Source organism: Choloepus didactylus, chromosome 3 (genome assembly GCF_015220235.1).
Source record: "Choloepus didactylus isolate mChoDid1 chromosome 3, mChoDid1.pri, whole genome shotgun sequence".
NCBI classification, from domain to species: domain Eukaryota; kingdom Metazoa; phylum Chordata; class Mammalia; order Pilosa; family Megalonychidae; genus Choloepus; species Choloepus didactylus.
Window position 1 is genome coordinate 212,427,384 of NC_051309.1, and position 14,598 is coordinate 212,441,981.

Genomic DNA, 14,598 nt, shown 5'->3' on the forward strand with positions numbered 1-14,598 from the left:
TCACTATGTACCAAATCGGTTAGCATAATTTTGCCCTTGTTTGTGATGACTGAAACATGTGAGCTCACTTTTGCAGTCTGGCTTCAGTGCAATATTCAGATAAAAAAGTGTTATATCTATCAAAGCTTCCTAAAGAACTTAAAAGATTTCAAAAAACAATTAAATTTTCCATTCAAGATCCAGAGTTGCATTTATATGAAAAAATCTTTGGCTGCACTGAATTAACATTTGTGCACGCAACAGACTTATTTCAAATTTCGAATTTAAGAAATATTAATTTTCTAATAAAAGTACTTGTGCCCGTTTGAAACTGTTACATACCCCAGGAAAGACTATGTTCTTTTAATCCGTTCTTGGTGGTGCAGACTTATTGTGGGTGGGACCTTTTGATTAGGTTGTTTCCATGGAGATGTGACCCACCCAATTGAGTGTGGGACCTTTTGATTAGATTATTTCCATGGAGATGGGACCCTGCCCATTCAAGGTGGGTCTTAATCAGTTTACTGGCATCCTTAAGAAAGCCGATACAGACCCAGATATTTGGAGTTGCTAAGTTAAGAGATGAAGCTCAGAGTTTGCCGTTGAGAAGCTATGTGAGAACCTGCAGATGCTGTAAGAGAAAGCCACTGGAATCAGAAGCTGAAAGCAACACAACCCGAGAGCAAAGGACCAGCACATGCCAACCACATCCTTCCCAGCTGACAGAGGTGTTCCAGACACCACTGGCCTTTCTTCAGTGAAGGTGTCCTCTTGTTGATGCTCTAGATTGGACACATTTATGGCCTTAGAACTGTAAATTTGTGAACTAATAAACCCCCATTATAAAAGCCTACCCATTTCTGGTATTTTGCATTCTGGCAGTCTTAGCAAACCAGAACAGTACTTTCATAATCTTCTAATGATTTTTTCTGGAAAAAATTTTAAAACCGGGGGAAGTCACCTAAAAAGTTTTGGGGTCCTTCAGATTCACCCAGGCAGATCACCTGTTCTCTCTGTAGGCTTCAGTGTATCACTGACCCCAAGGCTGTGTCACTCCATTACGGTAGCCAGACACTCACATACCATTTTCATAATTTCTGCCATATCTTCACCATTTTTCCTATGTCTGTGTACAATCTGTGCTACTATTCACTTAATAGTTTTTTGTTATAATACATTTCTAGGTAGTTCTTTCTAAATGCATTCATTTTTAAAGCAAAGTTTCTATTGCTAGTGTAAATAGCCAATTATTTCCACAAGCGATGAATGAAGGCAACCTAAAAAATAACTATGATGAAAACAAAAATTGTTTCTGAGCTTGAGGCCTGCTCTCTCTGTACAAAAAGATATTATGCAAGTAAACAGAATACAATTATCTGTATTTGTGCAGAACTTACCAGTGCTAGGTGATGTCATAAGCACTTATATACTTAAAGCATTGCATTTAATATTTACAACAACTGTATACGGTAGGTTGTTTCCCCCATTTTACACATAAGGAAACTGAGGCACAAGGTAAACCGCTGACAGAGCCAGGATTCAAAGGAGGCAGACTGGAGTCCGTGCTCCACCACACCAGCCCTCCCCACCCTCATCCCCAACTTCAAGTGTCTTCACAGGGAAGTGATTCTATCTCCTTTAATGCTGGACCTGCCTCACCTAAAACCACCGTGGGTTGCACTGGGAGAACATACTTTGGAAACACTGGTCCCAGAGAACATGCACACACGATCCTTGGGAAAGGCTTCCATGCTCAAATACCCAGGGAAATGCTGCACATTCTATTCACCTTTTGGAAACTCACAATTTATATCGGCACCTAAAAGGTTCTGAATCCTACAGCTAAGGATCTTTTAAGCTTTATTTAACCTGTATTTCTCAAACTTACTTGATCTCAGAACCCTTTTAAAGAGGAACACATACCAATATCTCAGGAAACACCAAATCAGTTCCAGTATTTTGAATGAAACTCATTTAATCCAAAATAACTCTTGTATATAAAGATGGAGACATTTTTTATTTGAAAGCCCTTACAAATATTCAAATAAGGTTTCTGTTACCAGGTGGATTTCCTCATGCCCTCAAACCAAGATAACTTGAAGAGATCATCAGCTTTCCCAAACCCCTTCCAGCACCGTGCCCCTTTCCAACCCAGCTCAACAGCAGCCAGGCCCATCCCCAGCTCCACCGGGTGACGCAAACAGTCACTGGCCAAGAAAATCCTGGGCATCGACGGTAGCACATGAGCAGCTCCTACCACATGCCAGGCACTGCATACTCAAAGATTAGTAAAACCTGGAACCCAGTTTCAAAACAGTCACAATGAAATGGGGAAATAGCCATGGAAGGGAACAACACAACCCCTCTTCTAATTGGCAGCACAGTCACCTGCTTATCTAGGTGACCTGCTCAGCAAGTTTAAAGAACTGAGTTTCTCCATAAGGAAATTCATTTATAATTTAGGCAGTCATGCTGTCTTCAAAAGGAGTGACAGCAGTGCCACTGAGCCCGAGTACTTGCTCTACCTGGACAAAGCTGTTAAAGAAAGTCACTCCATGGGGAACACACCTCTCCTTTCACTACTCTCGGAAATTCTGAACCCCACACAGTTCCAGCTTTTCTGCTCACAGAAGCATTTTTATATTCTGGTCACCCAAGAATATTCTTCAGGATGGCTCCACCTGCCTTTTCAGGAGACTTAGGATGAGGAGTCCCTTTTGGCCTGGGAGGCCTCCCCTTCCCCCTGTACCCCATGTCCTAGGGCTGCCGGGCAAGGCTTGCCATGTGATCTTGGTCTTTCCCCCAGAGGCTGTAGCATCAGTGTGGAGCAACCATATTCCTTTCCTTTCCTTATCTTCTCATCTTCCTTTTAAACAGGAGGAAAAGAGCCTCTGACTGGGTGTGACAGCCAGCACCCCCAACCCAGGCACACCGGAAGCAATATTTACATGGTGGTGGCAAGGACATCTGCTAAGAGCCTTGAAAGAGAAACCCAGGAAAGGGGACTTGCTAACCTAACATAAACTCATAAGCTTTGATTTAGTAATGTAGCAGATCACTGAAGGGAAAAAAAAAAAAAAAAAAAGGGTAGGAATTTAAGAGAAGTAGAGACCTAAGAGTTGTATCTGTCCTCACCCCCACCCCACCTGAAACAGAAGTCAGACTTTGAAGCAGAGACACTTCAGTTTTCCTCCACTGGACTCACTCAATCCCCAGAGGAGAGAAGAGGAACCATGACCCGCCTCCCATAGCTCTTTTCAAAAGAGGCCTTAAGAACTCAAAACATCAAATAGTTATTCCTCAAGTGATAAAATTGAAAATAAAAAACAAACAACTAAACTCTGGAAATATAACTGCTTACCATTCTTTGTATTTTTATTGAGCTTTTTCAGGATTTTTTTTCTTAAATTTCTGCCCAGTTACGATGACTAAATGGGAAACCACAATTACAATTCACAAACTGTGGCATGAAAAATAACACGTGCCCCATCAGGAATTACACCAAACCCTTTCCTTTTTATTCATTCAAAAGAGAGTCCAATGCATAAATTGCCAACTGTGAGCACTGTCATTTTTTTTTTTTCTTAGAAGGGTGACAAACATTTATTCTGGCAGCGCTTTTACAATTCCAGGAAGTGGTTTTAGAACCACAAGTTGCATGAATAGAAACCATAACAAACGTGGAGGGCATCTGCTTGACCGGCAAGAGACTACCTGGTTGGAAAAAACTCCTCTTGTGCTTAGTGAACTGCCTGTCAGCCTTGGCTGTTGCTGAGTCTACCCAGTGTTCGAAGATGAATCGCAATTTCCTGCATAGATGGTGAAAAGTCCTGCACAGCAGAGTGTTTTCTGTATATCCAACCCTCCCTCCCCACCTCCCCACCCTCCACGCAAGTTCTCGAACTTTTCTGGAGCTTCTTTTGGTCACATGATCCTCTATCATGATAACCTTTTTTGCTGAAACCCATGTGACCCCAAGGTTTTGTGTTACTTGCTTCTCTAGGGCTTAGATGACAGCATAAAACATCACTTGTCAAAAATAGCAGATATTAAGAGGATGAGCATTTCTATTCATAATAATATGAAACTTTGCAGGATTCATCACCCAAGGGAGTGTTTTTTCCCTTTAATATGGTCCCCTGGGGAGTAAGCCCTAAATCACATGCTTCAGAGCCTTTGCAAAAGACTGGTCCGAGTTGATTAATTTGACAGTTTAAGAACTGTCTCATGCCAATTAAAAAACATTTTATGCCCAACAATTCAATGGTCCATAAACCAATTAAATATCACCATTCAGTTTATACTTACAAACACACGCGCACACACACAGAGAACTGTGACAAAAGGATTGACCGGATGATCTTATGACTGTATTCTAAAAGAAAATGAAATCTCAAACTTGAGGTGTCGTATTCAAGTATTGAAAATGCAAAAATGGTCTGATCTCGTTTGATTTTATGATCATTAAGAAAGCATGGTCTCAGTTTAACTGGAGGTTCTGGAGTCAGTGAAGGGAATTCCTGGGGCACAAAATATACTACAAAAATTGCTTTGTGATATCTTGCCCTGCAGTTGTATGTTTGATATTTCATTTAAAATGATGTTGAGACTTTGTACACTGTGGCATTCAAAGAATCAATACTTATAAAAGAAGTAAAAGATTAATACCAGCTGACTCACTTTTCTTATTTCACATTGATGAGAAACAGTTTTACACATTTTTTTCAATCAACACACAAAGGAGGCAGATGTAAAAGAGTCCTTTACATTCTTCAAAGAATGTGTTACTACTGCAGCACAGGCTGTCTGACCCTAGTTAGGAGTAGAATCGAGAGCAACTTTTTTGGTTTAGCTTTTTAAGTTTTACTTCCTGGAGACTTTGAAAGAAGTTTTGCTCGTTCTTGGCAGCAAACCATCCAATCAGAGGCTCTGTATTTATAAAAAGCCAATGTGGGATTATGCTTTCCAATTAGGAAACTCACTATCTTAAGTCTTAACTGACATCCAGATGTGCAGGATTTTCAAAGAACTCTGTTTAAGTTCACAGGCTCTGTTCTAGAAAGAGGGGTACTTATTAGCAGAGCTCAATGCGTTATTGAGAACAAATGACTCCTGATTCATTTAAGCTCCATGGACTCTTTGTCCCTTAGGCCACCCACCCCTGGGGAATCCTAACTCCAGGCCTCTGCTACTGGGTGGACAGTCCAGACCACCAGGACTCCCCACTGTGACCCATGGTGATACACAAAACCCGGAGCAAGGATCGTCTCTGCCTGGCACTAACAACATGTGGAGGAAAGGAAAGGAATAATCCCACCACTGTGCCCACGGATTTACGGGCAGGGATTCCCTTTTAAAAAAAGGAAGGGGACATTGCCTGAAATGCACGTTTAAAGTTCTTGCTGCAGATTATTGGCAATCCCTATGAACCAACACTTAATCCATGGGCTAATTGGCAGATACCTTTTTTTTTCCCCTCTGAGAAGGAACAAAGAATAAACAAAGAACAAAAAAACCTTGCCCTAAAGTAAGAAATCAGCCCCATCTTGGCACAGTTCTCATGCAGAATATTGCACCCAGTGTTAACTAGCGCTAGAAGCTTCAAACTGTATAAATTTAAATGTTTTTGCATATTATAAAAATAAAGATAAACATATACATATTTTACACTAGTTACGGAACAGCAACGAACATCAGTCGATCCCTCTTTCACATTTAACAGAACTCAAACACTGCCACCTGTACTGCAACTATGGCTTATATGTGCATGGAAAACAAAATCCCTGAGAAGCCATTCGACTTTTTTTTTTTTTTTTTTTCCTTTTCTTCAAGTAGCGCTCTCCTTGGAGGATCACAGTTCTGAGGTTCAGGTTGTAAAACATTTGCTCCATATTCTCTCCCATCCTCCCCACCCCAACCTCTTCATCAGGCCAGGGTTTTGCTCCCTCCCCTGAAAGCATCCAAAACACTTGTTCAGTCAAGTTCACAGAACACGCTTGGGAGCGTGGAGGGTTTGCCAGGTGCAAAAGTGGTCCAGGTGATGTCCTGTTTCCTCCATGGGAATTCCACAGCCACAAGTCACTGGTTTCTGTGCTTTTCCCCTACATTCTTCCTGTATGGACAGATGAGAAGAAAGCACAGAATTGGCACAAAAAAAATAGAGAACGACATTTTCAATTATAAGAAAAGGCAGCAATAATCTAAGTCTATGTTTTGCACACATTATCATTTCTACTTCTAAAACTCCTTATAAAAAATGTAAATGTCAGTCAACTGGTGTCCCCACAAGGGAAGGAGCCTTGTTAGTATACAATGAGTCAAACATTTCTGTTTATGATGTTAAACTCAGTTCAGACATAAAGAGGAAACTACACTAATTGGCTACACCACTCATTCCACTGTAATTTCACAGCTCAACTAGATTTCTAATTAAGAACCCCAAACTCTAAACACAGAACTACTTCCTTTCAATAAAAATAGCTAGACACGCACCAAATAACTCCCCAGGAGTAGGAAAATACACTAAAAATGACAATGGATGTCTATCTCATCTGAAAAAACATACTTCACTTAAAGTTTTGTAAGCAAGGCCATCCAAGTAAAAATGTAGAGTTGGAAGAACATAAACTGAAGAAATTGCAGCATCCTTAGCTAATTAAACAAGGCGGCATTCAATTCAGACAAAATGGCTAGAAGAAAAATAAATGTCAAATTTCCCCCTTCTTATTTCAGCTTTCCTACAATGATAAGTGAGATGTTTTTTTAAAGTGCTTTGGCAACCCTTAATATAACATACAAAGATAGTGAAGGGAAAAGGGCAGTTGCTTTCAGCTCTTGTCTCTCTTAATGCTGCCTGATTTCCTGAAAACTGATTAGCTGAAGGCTCCTTCTCACATCATAATATCATCCACCAAAGAATAAGCACCTTCCATTTACTAAGTACTTACTACTTACAAGGAATTGCACCATTCACTAAAGTGCATTGTTTGATTAATCCCCAACTCCTAACAATCCCACCACATAAACCCTATCTTACTCTGCATTTTACAAAGAACGAAATTAGGGTTTTAAGAGGTCAAATAACTTCACTGAGGGTGCACACTCGTGAGGGACAGAATCAGGGGTTTAATGAGGGTTATTTGACTCTAAAGCATGTTTGACAGCTAAAACAGAGGGTTGGAATATTTTGGGCCCTAGGGACAGTTTCAAATTTCCATGGCACTGAGCCATGAGGGCTTTTTGAAGGCCTGTTGATATAGTAAACTTCCCAATGGAGAAAGTTTTGAAAATTGCCTCAAATTCAAGTAATAATATAATAAATCTAATTGTAAAGAGAATGGCAGTGTAAAAATATACAGCTCAAGCAAGCAATTTTGGTGGTGTGAATTTTGGATTAGGGTGGGAGATATGCTAGGTAAATGTTTTTCTTGCTGAATCGAAGGAGCCTTGGGAATTAATGCGGATTGTCAGGTCTGGCTGTCTACTCCCTGAGCCACATGTAAGACTGAGCCTCAGTCTGTCCAGGGCCAACAACACAAGCACACTTAATTGAGGACACCTACAGGGAATATCCCACTGTTCAAAGGAGAAAAAGAATATCCAGCTTGAACATTTCCCCATATGATTACCACTTCCCACATCTGGATGCTTAGGGAATGAAAAGGGCCATGAGCTCTCCAACCCTCACCACCTCTCCCTACTTCTCCTCCTCCAAGATCCACCTCAAATGCTAGTTTCTGGAACTTCTCCTGATTCTCTCCGGCAGAGTTCTTTCTTCTCTGTGCCCACAAGACTCTGTTCATCATGCAACTATCATGGCATTTTATCACATTTTAATTGTAATTAGACAGTCATGAGTTTGGTTACTTGTTTGATCCCCACTATCCTCAAGGAGGCTATTGGATTCTTGATGGCAGTGTCTGCCGAATTTATCTTTATGTCTTCAGTGCTAGGCAAATACTCAACAAAGATCTGTGGAATGAATGGTGTGATGAAAAAGTCACAGGTGAAAAACAGCCAAGACACTATGAGATCATTGGTATAGTGGAGGTGTGGAATAATTTTAGGGAAATGCAAAGGAAATGATGACTGATTATAATTAAGAGATCAAGCATGACTCCTGAGAATAGCTTACACACATCCTTGATCTTAGGAATTTACGCACCCTTGGCCGAGACCCAAGGACTGAAACCACATAAGTAGAGTTGTGAAATTATTATACCAGATAGATCACTTGTGTGTTGGCTTTAGATGAATACAAATTGGCAAAGTAAAATTCTTCAAGAAGAAGGCCCAAGAAGGTGAGGTGTCAGGAAATCATGTCGGAATGAATGGGGAACGATTGAAACAATTGAGAATGTTTAAAGGAGCAGAAGAATTGAGAAGACGTGACACGTGTCTTCACATACTTGGAAGGCTCTCAGACGAAAGATGCAGATTTGTTCTTGGCAGTTCCACAATAACTGATGAAGAGGAGTTAAGAGGAGACAGAGAAGTTTTTTGTTTAAAACTGTTACCTTATGGAATGGGCTGCCTATGAGTCCGTAAGCCCTGAAATATGCAAACACTGATTCAATGGGCATTTCTTGAGTGCTTATTACAGGCTAGACATTGAGGATTCAAAGGCAAATGGGGACTGGTCCCTCATGGGGTAGTAGCTAGTACCAGCCTGAGGCTAGCCAGGGGCACGGTGAAGTTGACCACAGGGCTAAAGGTACAGTAAGGGAGAGCCACACCAAGACAGGAAAGTGTTGCATCTGACTGTAAAGGGCTTTGTGAGTCAGGGGGAGAAGTTTGAACTTCACCCTGTCATTGCCAGGAAGCCATTCAAGGCTTTTAAACGGAAAAGATGTGACTGGGTCTGATACCAAAAGATAATATTATAGGCTTTGGGGGCAAAAAGGCTAGAGCATAGAAGGGCCAGTTATGACTCAGTCATGGGGATTGTGGCAAAGATGGGTGGACCTAGAAGAAAGCATGGGGCTGAAGAGAATGTTATCTGGTCAAATTCACTCATTCCAAGACACAATGATAAGATGGGATAATAGGCCTTGGTGAAAGACTGCATATGGGCAAGAGAGGAAGGAAGGTATTGAAGCAGACAAACTCCTGGCTCAGGCAGATTGGCAGAAAGCTATGCCATTAAATCCTGACATAGGAAACAGACTGAGCTTTTGAGGAGGAAGACAAATTCGGTTTCACACCTGGGAACTGCCAGGTAGGCTGGGGACTCAGACCCAGAGTCCTCCTTGGTTGTAGAACATGCCCTTCTTGGGCAACACAGGTTCAAGGTATTTAAATCTTAGGCTGAAAATGAAGGCCTATCATGTGCAAGTGAGAGCATTCACTGCTCTGAAAACAACACTGAACTTGGGAGCCACAATGTGGATTTCTGGCCCAGTTGTCCTGCCCATTAACAGGGTGACTGTGGGAAACTGCTTGACTCAGTGCTTGTCTGCACGATGTGATTTATAGGGTTGTTGGCAGGATCAAACGAGTCAGAGGGGTCTGCACTGAGGAGTTTATCCAGGTCCTGCAGGCATTTGTGACTGAAAAGAAAGAAACGATGCCACCCATTTCTGCAATCTGTGACGACAGGGTTGGGTGTTAGTGCTCACTGAACACTGCAGATGGCCTTATAAACAGCATGTCACATACTACACCTTGACCCTTCATTCTCACCTACCTATCCAGCACACACATTTACCTTCCTTAGGCAGGTACCTAATTAAGCTCTACACGTCACAGCACTATAAAACAGTAAAGATTCAAACCCAGGAAAGTGTCACTCCAGAGCCCAAACTGCCTTGAGAAAAGAAATACAAACACTACTTTAAAAAAGCTATACAAAAAGCCATATGCCCTGTATATCAACTTGAGCTTTTCCTGATGATGTTATATACCTGCAAATATTAAGAGTTAATTTTTAAAATTACTCTTCTTTTTTTCAACAGGGGTCTAAGATTACCGGTAAGTGCAATACTATAATAATTCAACCAAAAGAATCAAGCAGTTTCCTTATTCCTAATTCCCAAATGCAACTGGATTCTGATAAGCTAAAGATGTAATCTTAACATTTGCTACTCTATAGAATCCCTTCATCCCCACCTCCACATCCCCCCTCTCCCCACCCCCTCTTTTATTTAGCCTAAACATTTTTTTTTTGCCTCTCCTTGAGAAGGCCTTACCTATTTAAGAAACCCTCTCTGCTTCCCAGAGACTTACCCTTAAAAATTGGTGCTCCTAAAGTCACAGATTGGACACAACAAAAATGATGGCATAAGAGAAAGGAGTACTATCTTTTCCACTTAATTTTCCAAGAAAGAATGAAGATACCTAAGCAGAGAGGGAACAAATTCCAGTATCAATGTGGCTGATGGGATACTAAATAATTTACGAAACACAATTCCTCACAGCTTTTAAAAGTAGCAAGGCGAGGGCTGTCTAACTCCTTGCACAGAACAAAACAAATCGATGCAAATCAATGTGACACACCCCACAGGCAACCTCTATACTTAGTCTTCTTTTCTTCTGAAAGACCAGTTCTACCCACTGTGCTTTAAAATTCTGTGGTCAGTGACAAATCCTCCAATAGGATAAAGCCAAATTCATTTCATTCCATTGCATTTTACAAAAAAATTTTAACGAGTCCATACTAACTGATCTGAGAGCAGTCAGACATACTTTGCCTGTTTATTTGCTGAGATAAAGGTCACAGGGTCTTTATCCTACTTTTAATAAAATGCTGTTTCAATTGGTTGTAAATATCTTATGTCATCACAATGTAACTGCCAAAATTCCTATGCAAAAGAGTCACTGTACTTTTGAGACTTACAAATGGCAAGGAACTAGAACTTAACTGGAATCTTGCTTGAATGAGAAACCTATGATATACAAGCAAAAAGCAACATTTCAAAAGATGGTTTTGAAAATGAACCATCTGACTCTTGCTCTTTCTCTGGAAAAGGAGAAAGCTGAGCCTTTCTGCAAGCAATTTTCAAAGCAGCCCATTTTTTTCAAAGTCTATAACACGTGACCTGCCAAGCTCCCACTCTTCCACATGAAGCACAGGCAGATACGGTACCATCAAAAGAGAAATGTCAACTGTCAGGAAATAAAAATGATATATTGGCATTTCCTGTATGTTCACGGGTGAGTCCATTAGGAAACCGCATGGAAGACTGTGGATTGCATTTCAGTGTGCCTCAAGGTTAAAACATTTGCAAAGGCTAACCTGCTGAATTCTTTTAAATGAAAATCAGTAGATACATTGGATCTTCTGGCAGCTTATCACAGAATTTGTAGTTTAATGGGTGGAGAGAACATTGGTCTAAGGCTCTTCGGAAAAAAGAAAGAGAAACATACCACTAGGTACCCCCAAAATGAAAGGTAACCAGCAAGTTGCCATTTGCCCAAAGAAACTCCTGCTTCCTCTGAATTGTATGAATAACAAGCATCTCAATCAAAAGAGCAAATGGATGGAACAGGAATTCACAAATTAAATTTTAAAAAATAAATACAGAATTATCCTTCTACTCTCTCCTTCTTTTTCCCACCGAAATTATGGTTTTGCCCCTTGTGTCCAAAGCTCAGCATCCCTTGACATTGTCTGCCTTTAACTGATCGTCTGCGGGTCAATATGCCACCATTAAGAAGTCCTGAAGAGGCAGCTGTCCCTTCAGAGCAGCTCTATTTCTTCTCCCTGTCAGGTGTTCGGGGGCTGGCAGTGGGAGATGTAAGGGAATTCATTGCCGTGAGAATGAACCATGCCAGGGATAACACTATCTATGAGAACTACTTTAAAATGCAGAAATCCATTTAATACCCACTGACCAGGTGGCGAAACCAACCCTGAAAGTGACACTAAAAACTGACCACACGGGACTAGGTGCTGTATCAGACCTCAGGGACCGCAAACGGAATGAGGTTGCCCATTTTTAGGGTGAAGAAAGTGCTCTAAAATTAGATTGCGGTCATGGCTGCACAACTCTGCAAATATACTAATAATCATGGCATAAGTGGATTTTACGGTCTGTAAATTACACGTATATAATATAAAGCTTTAAAAAATGCACCAGACACAATATCTATCCTCAAGGAAGTCACAGTTTTAAAGAGCCTCCCAGGAAAATTTGCTATGAGATGAATTTTCATTTCATCTCAAAGGCAGATGGCCTTGACAATCAGCCCCAGTCACCCAATGCATGAAAATTACTCACATTTCTCTGTGGCAATCAGCAAGGGGGACAAGAAGCCACTCGGCTTCTAAGTCTCTACCTAGAGGGTAAGGGGCGGGAGGGGAGGCAGTTTAGTCAGTCCATGTAACCTCTTTCCAAAGAAATGCTGGTAGAGACCTCACCTACCAACCACGGAGACAAGTTGTAACAGTCATTTTTTAAAAACATCACTACCTACTTATTCTTTGTCTCTCTCTTCATGGGGGACTAAAAAGCCTAGAAATTTTTAAAAAACAAATTGAAAAGCTTGGAAATCATAAGGAAAGGCCAGTCAAAAATCAGTCACTGATTAAAAAAAAACCAATAAATTGCACAGCAGCAACATCATCTTACAATGGCCAAAGGCAGGCCCAGTTAAAGGACGAGTCCCATTGTAATGGGGAGGAGTAGTCAGTCAAAAGAAGAGTTTGAAATGTCTGTTTTAAAAGTCACTCTTCCATCTAGGAATGGCCTAAGAGCAGAGTCACTGTTCTGGTTTGCCTGCGACAGTCCTGGCTCATGCCCTCTTTTTACTCTCAATCCTTTCCTGGTTTGAACAATAAATGATAAATTCACCCTACCTGAGGCTGACCACAATGCAGCACGGATCACTTTTGCTGGGGTGCTGAGCAGAGATTCTGTAGGATAAGATCCCCTGGCCCACCCACAGAGCCAGGAAAGGACGGGCGAAACCAGAAGGTCCAGGGGTACATACATTAGAATCATCTGGGTAACTTTTTTTTTGAAAGACTCATGTCCCATCCCTCCCCATGGGAATTCTCATATATATGCTTAATTTATAAAGCCTGATCTTGTCCATCCACCCACTTTTTATGGAATGGCAGAGAACTACAGAATCACTCTGTTGGTGAGTTTATGTTTAAGTTAAATTGACTGGAGGTGCAAAGCCAGTGCCATAGCCCTGGTCTCCCCATTTCTAGGGCCTGCTTGGACCCCAAGTCTAACTCTCAGGCTTTGGTCCTGGCTGTGTTAGCATAATGGCCACTTCCTCTGACAGCTTTTCTCATTACGCCTGCAAAATCCCCCACTTCCAATCCATTGTCCACCCACTTGTGAATTAGACCATCACGGGCCTAGCCTGGCTTCTGTGTTTTTGTTTTGTTTTCACAGATGCTATATGAGCTGTGTAAGAGTGGGGAGGTAAAACTGGATGGCTCTAACAGAAGCTTCGAATGCAAGTATACTTTCTTAAAAAAATTTATTTTTATTTTTTTTAAGTGTACTTTTATATAAATGGTGACACAAAGGATAATTTTCTCCTTACCTCCATACTAAAAAAAAATGGTAATAACTAGGAAAAGTCTGGCCAGAGATGTAAAACTTTCCTACTTAGAAAGTACTCTTCATTTACAGCTGAGAATTACACTCCAAACCTGCCATCCAATTTTATGGGACTTTTTTTTTTTTTTTTAACCTATGTCAATAAGGAAAAGGAAATATAGAATGTAAGCTTTGTATCATTATTGAATCTCTTGTACTTCTTAGCTGCGCTTAATGGAATTGCATAAAAGAATGTTCTTGTTCATGGGAAGTGTATACATGAATTATAGTGTTATGTTCAAGGATGTGTGCAGCTAACTCTCATATGTTCAGAAGACAGAGCAATAGATGATGGATGATAGATAGGGAGGGAAAGAAATAGCGATGTGACAGCATGTTAAAGTTGGTGGATTGGGCTATCAGGGGAGGGGGGTCAGGGTATGATAGAATTCTGTGTATGGGGCTAGTACTGTTTTTGCAACTGTTCATATAACTCTGAATTTATTTCAAAATAAAAAACAAATAACAAAAAAAAAACCTATGTCAAAATAAAACTATTCAGATAGCTAGGTCAAAAGTGGTTCAATCCCTAAATGTATCTCCTCCAGCTTCAAGACAGATGCCTGAGGCCGGGTGCCTCTGAATACCCAAGATTTAAAGCTACTTGTTCACTCAGGTTCAATAAACTGGGAGAGAGAGAAACTGATAGCATTTTCTCAGGTTTGTATAAATGTGGTCCTTCTGTGACAGTACAACAAGAAGCCCATGGGAAAACACAGATAAAGCTGGCTCAGTGCCACCGTGGTTTCCTGTGCAAATGGATATTATAACTCCTACCACTGTCTGGCCTATTAAATGGTATGTGGCTATCGCCAAACAATAGGTTAACTTCTCTCCTGGCTCAGGAAAATCATCATCACTGCACAGCATGTTGAACCACTGTTTCCCTTCGTTCCACACCCTGCCATCTTTATAATATCCCTCTCATCCTTCTCCTAGGTATATCTGAAAGAAACAGACCACTGAACACAGATCCAAAGACATTCAAAGGACGGTAAAACTTCTGTTGTTTGGTATGTTCAGGACAGGGGATGTTCTGGTTAATACAAAGTTACCATGTAAT

General features: G+C 40.9%; 1 protein-coding gene across 3 annotated transcripts in view; it reads right to left on the minus strand.

The window, feature by feature from the left end:
• Window positions 1-3,518: 3,518 nt before the first annotated feature.
• The window catches only part of MFHAS1 (malignant fibrous histiocytoma amplified sequence 1), a 96,013-nt gene continuing 84,933 nt past the window's right edge, over window positions 3,519-14,598 (minus strand). For 2 of the 3 annotated variants that reach the window (XR_005216036.1, XM_037831276.1), the window contains exon 3: window positions 3,519-6,091. Coding sequence is in view for 1 of the 3 variants with exons in the window: in XM_037831276.1 (XP_037687204.1) it covers window positions 6,058-6,091 (34 nt within the window). In the remaining 2 variants the exon portion in view is untranslated. Of the gene's footprint in view, window positions 6,092-10,203; window positions 10,315-14,598 lie in introns of all 3 variants that reach the window. The other variant, XR_005216035.1, reaches the window with a different exon arrangement.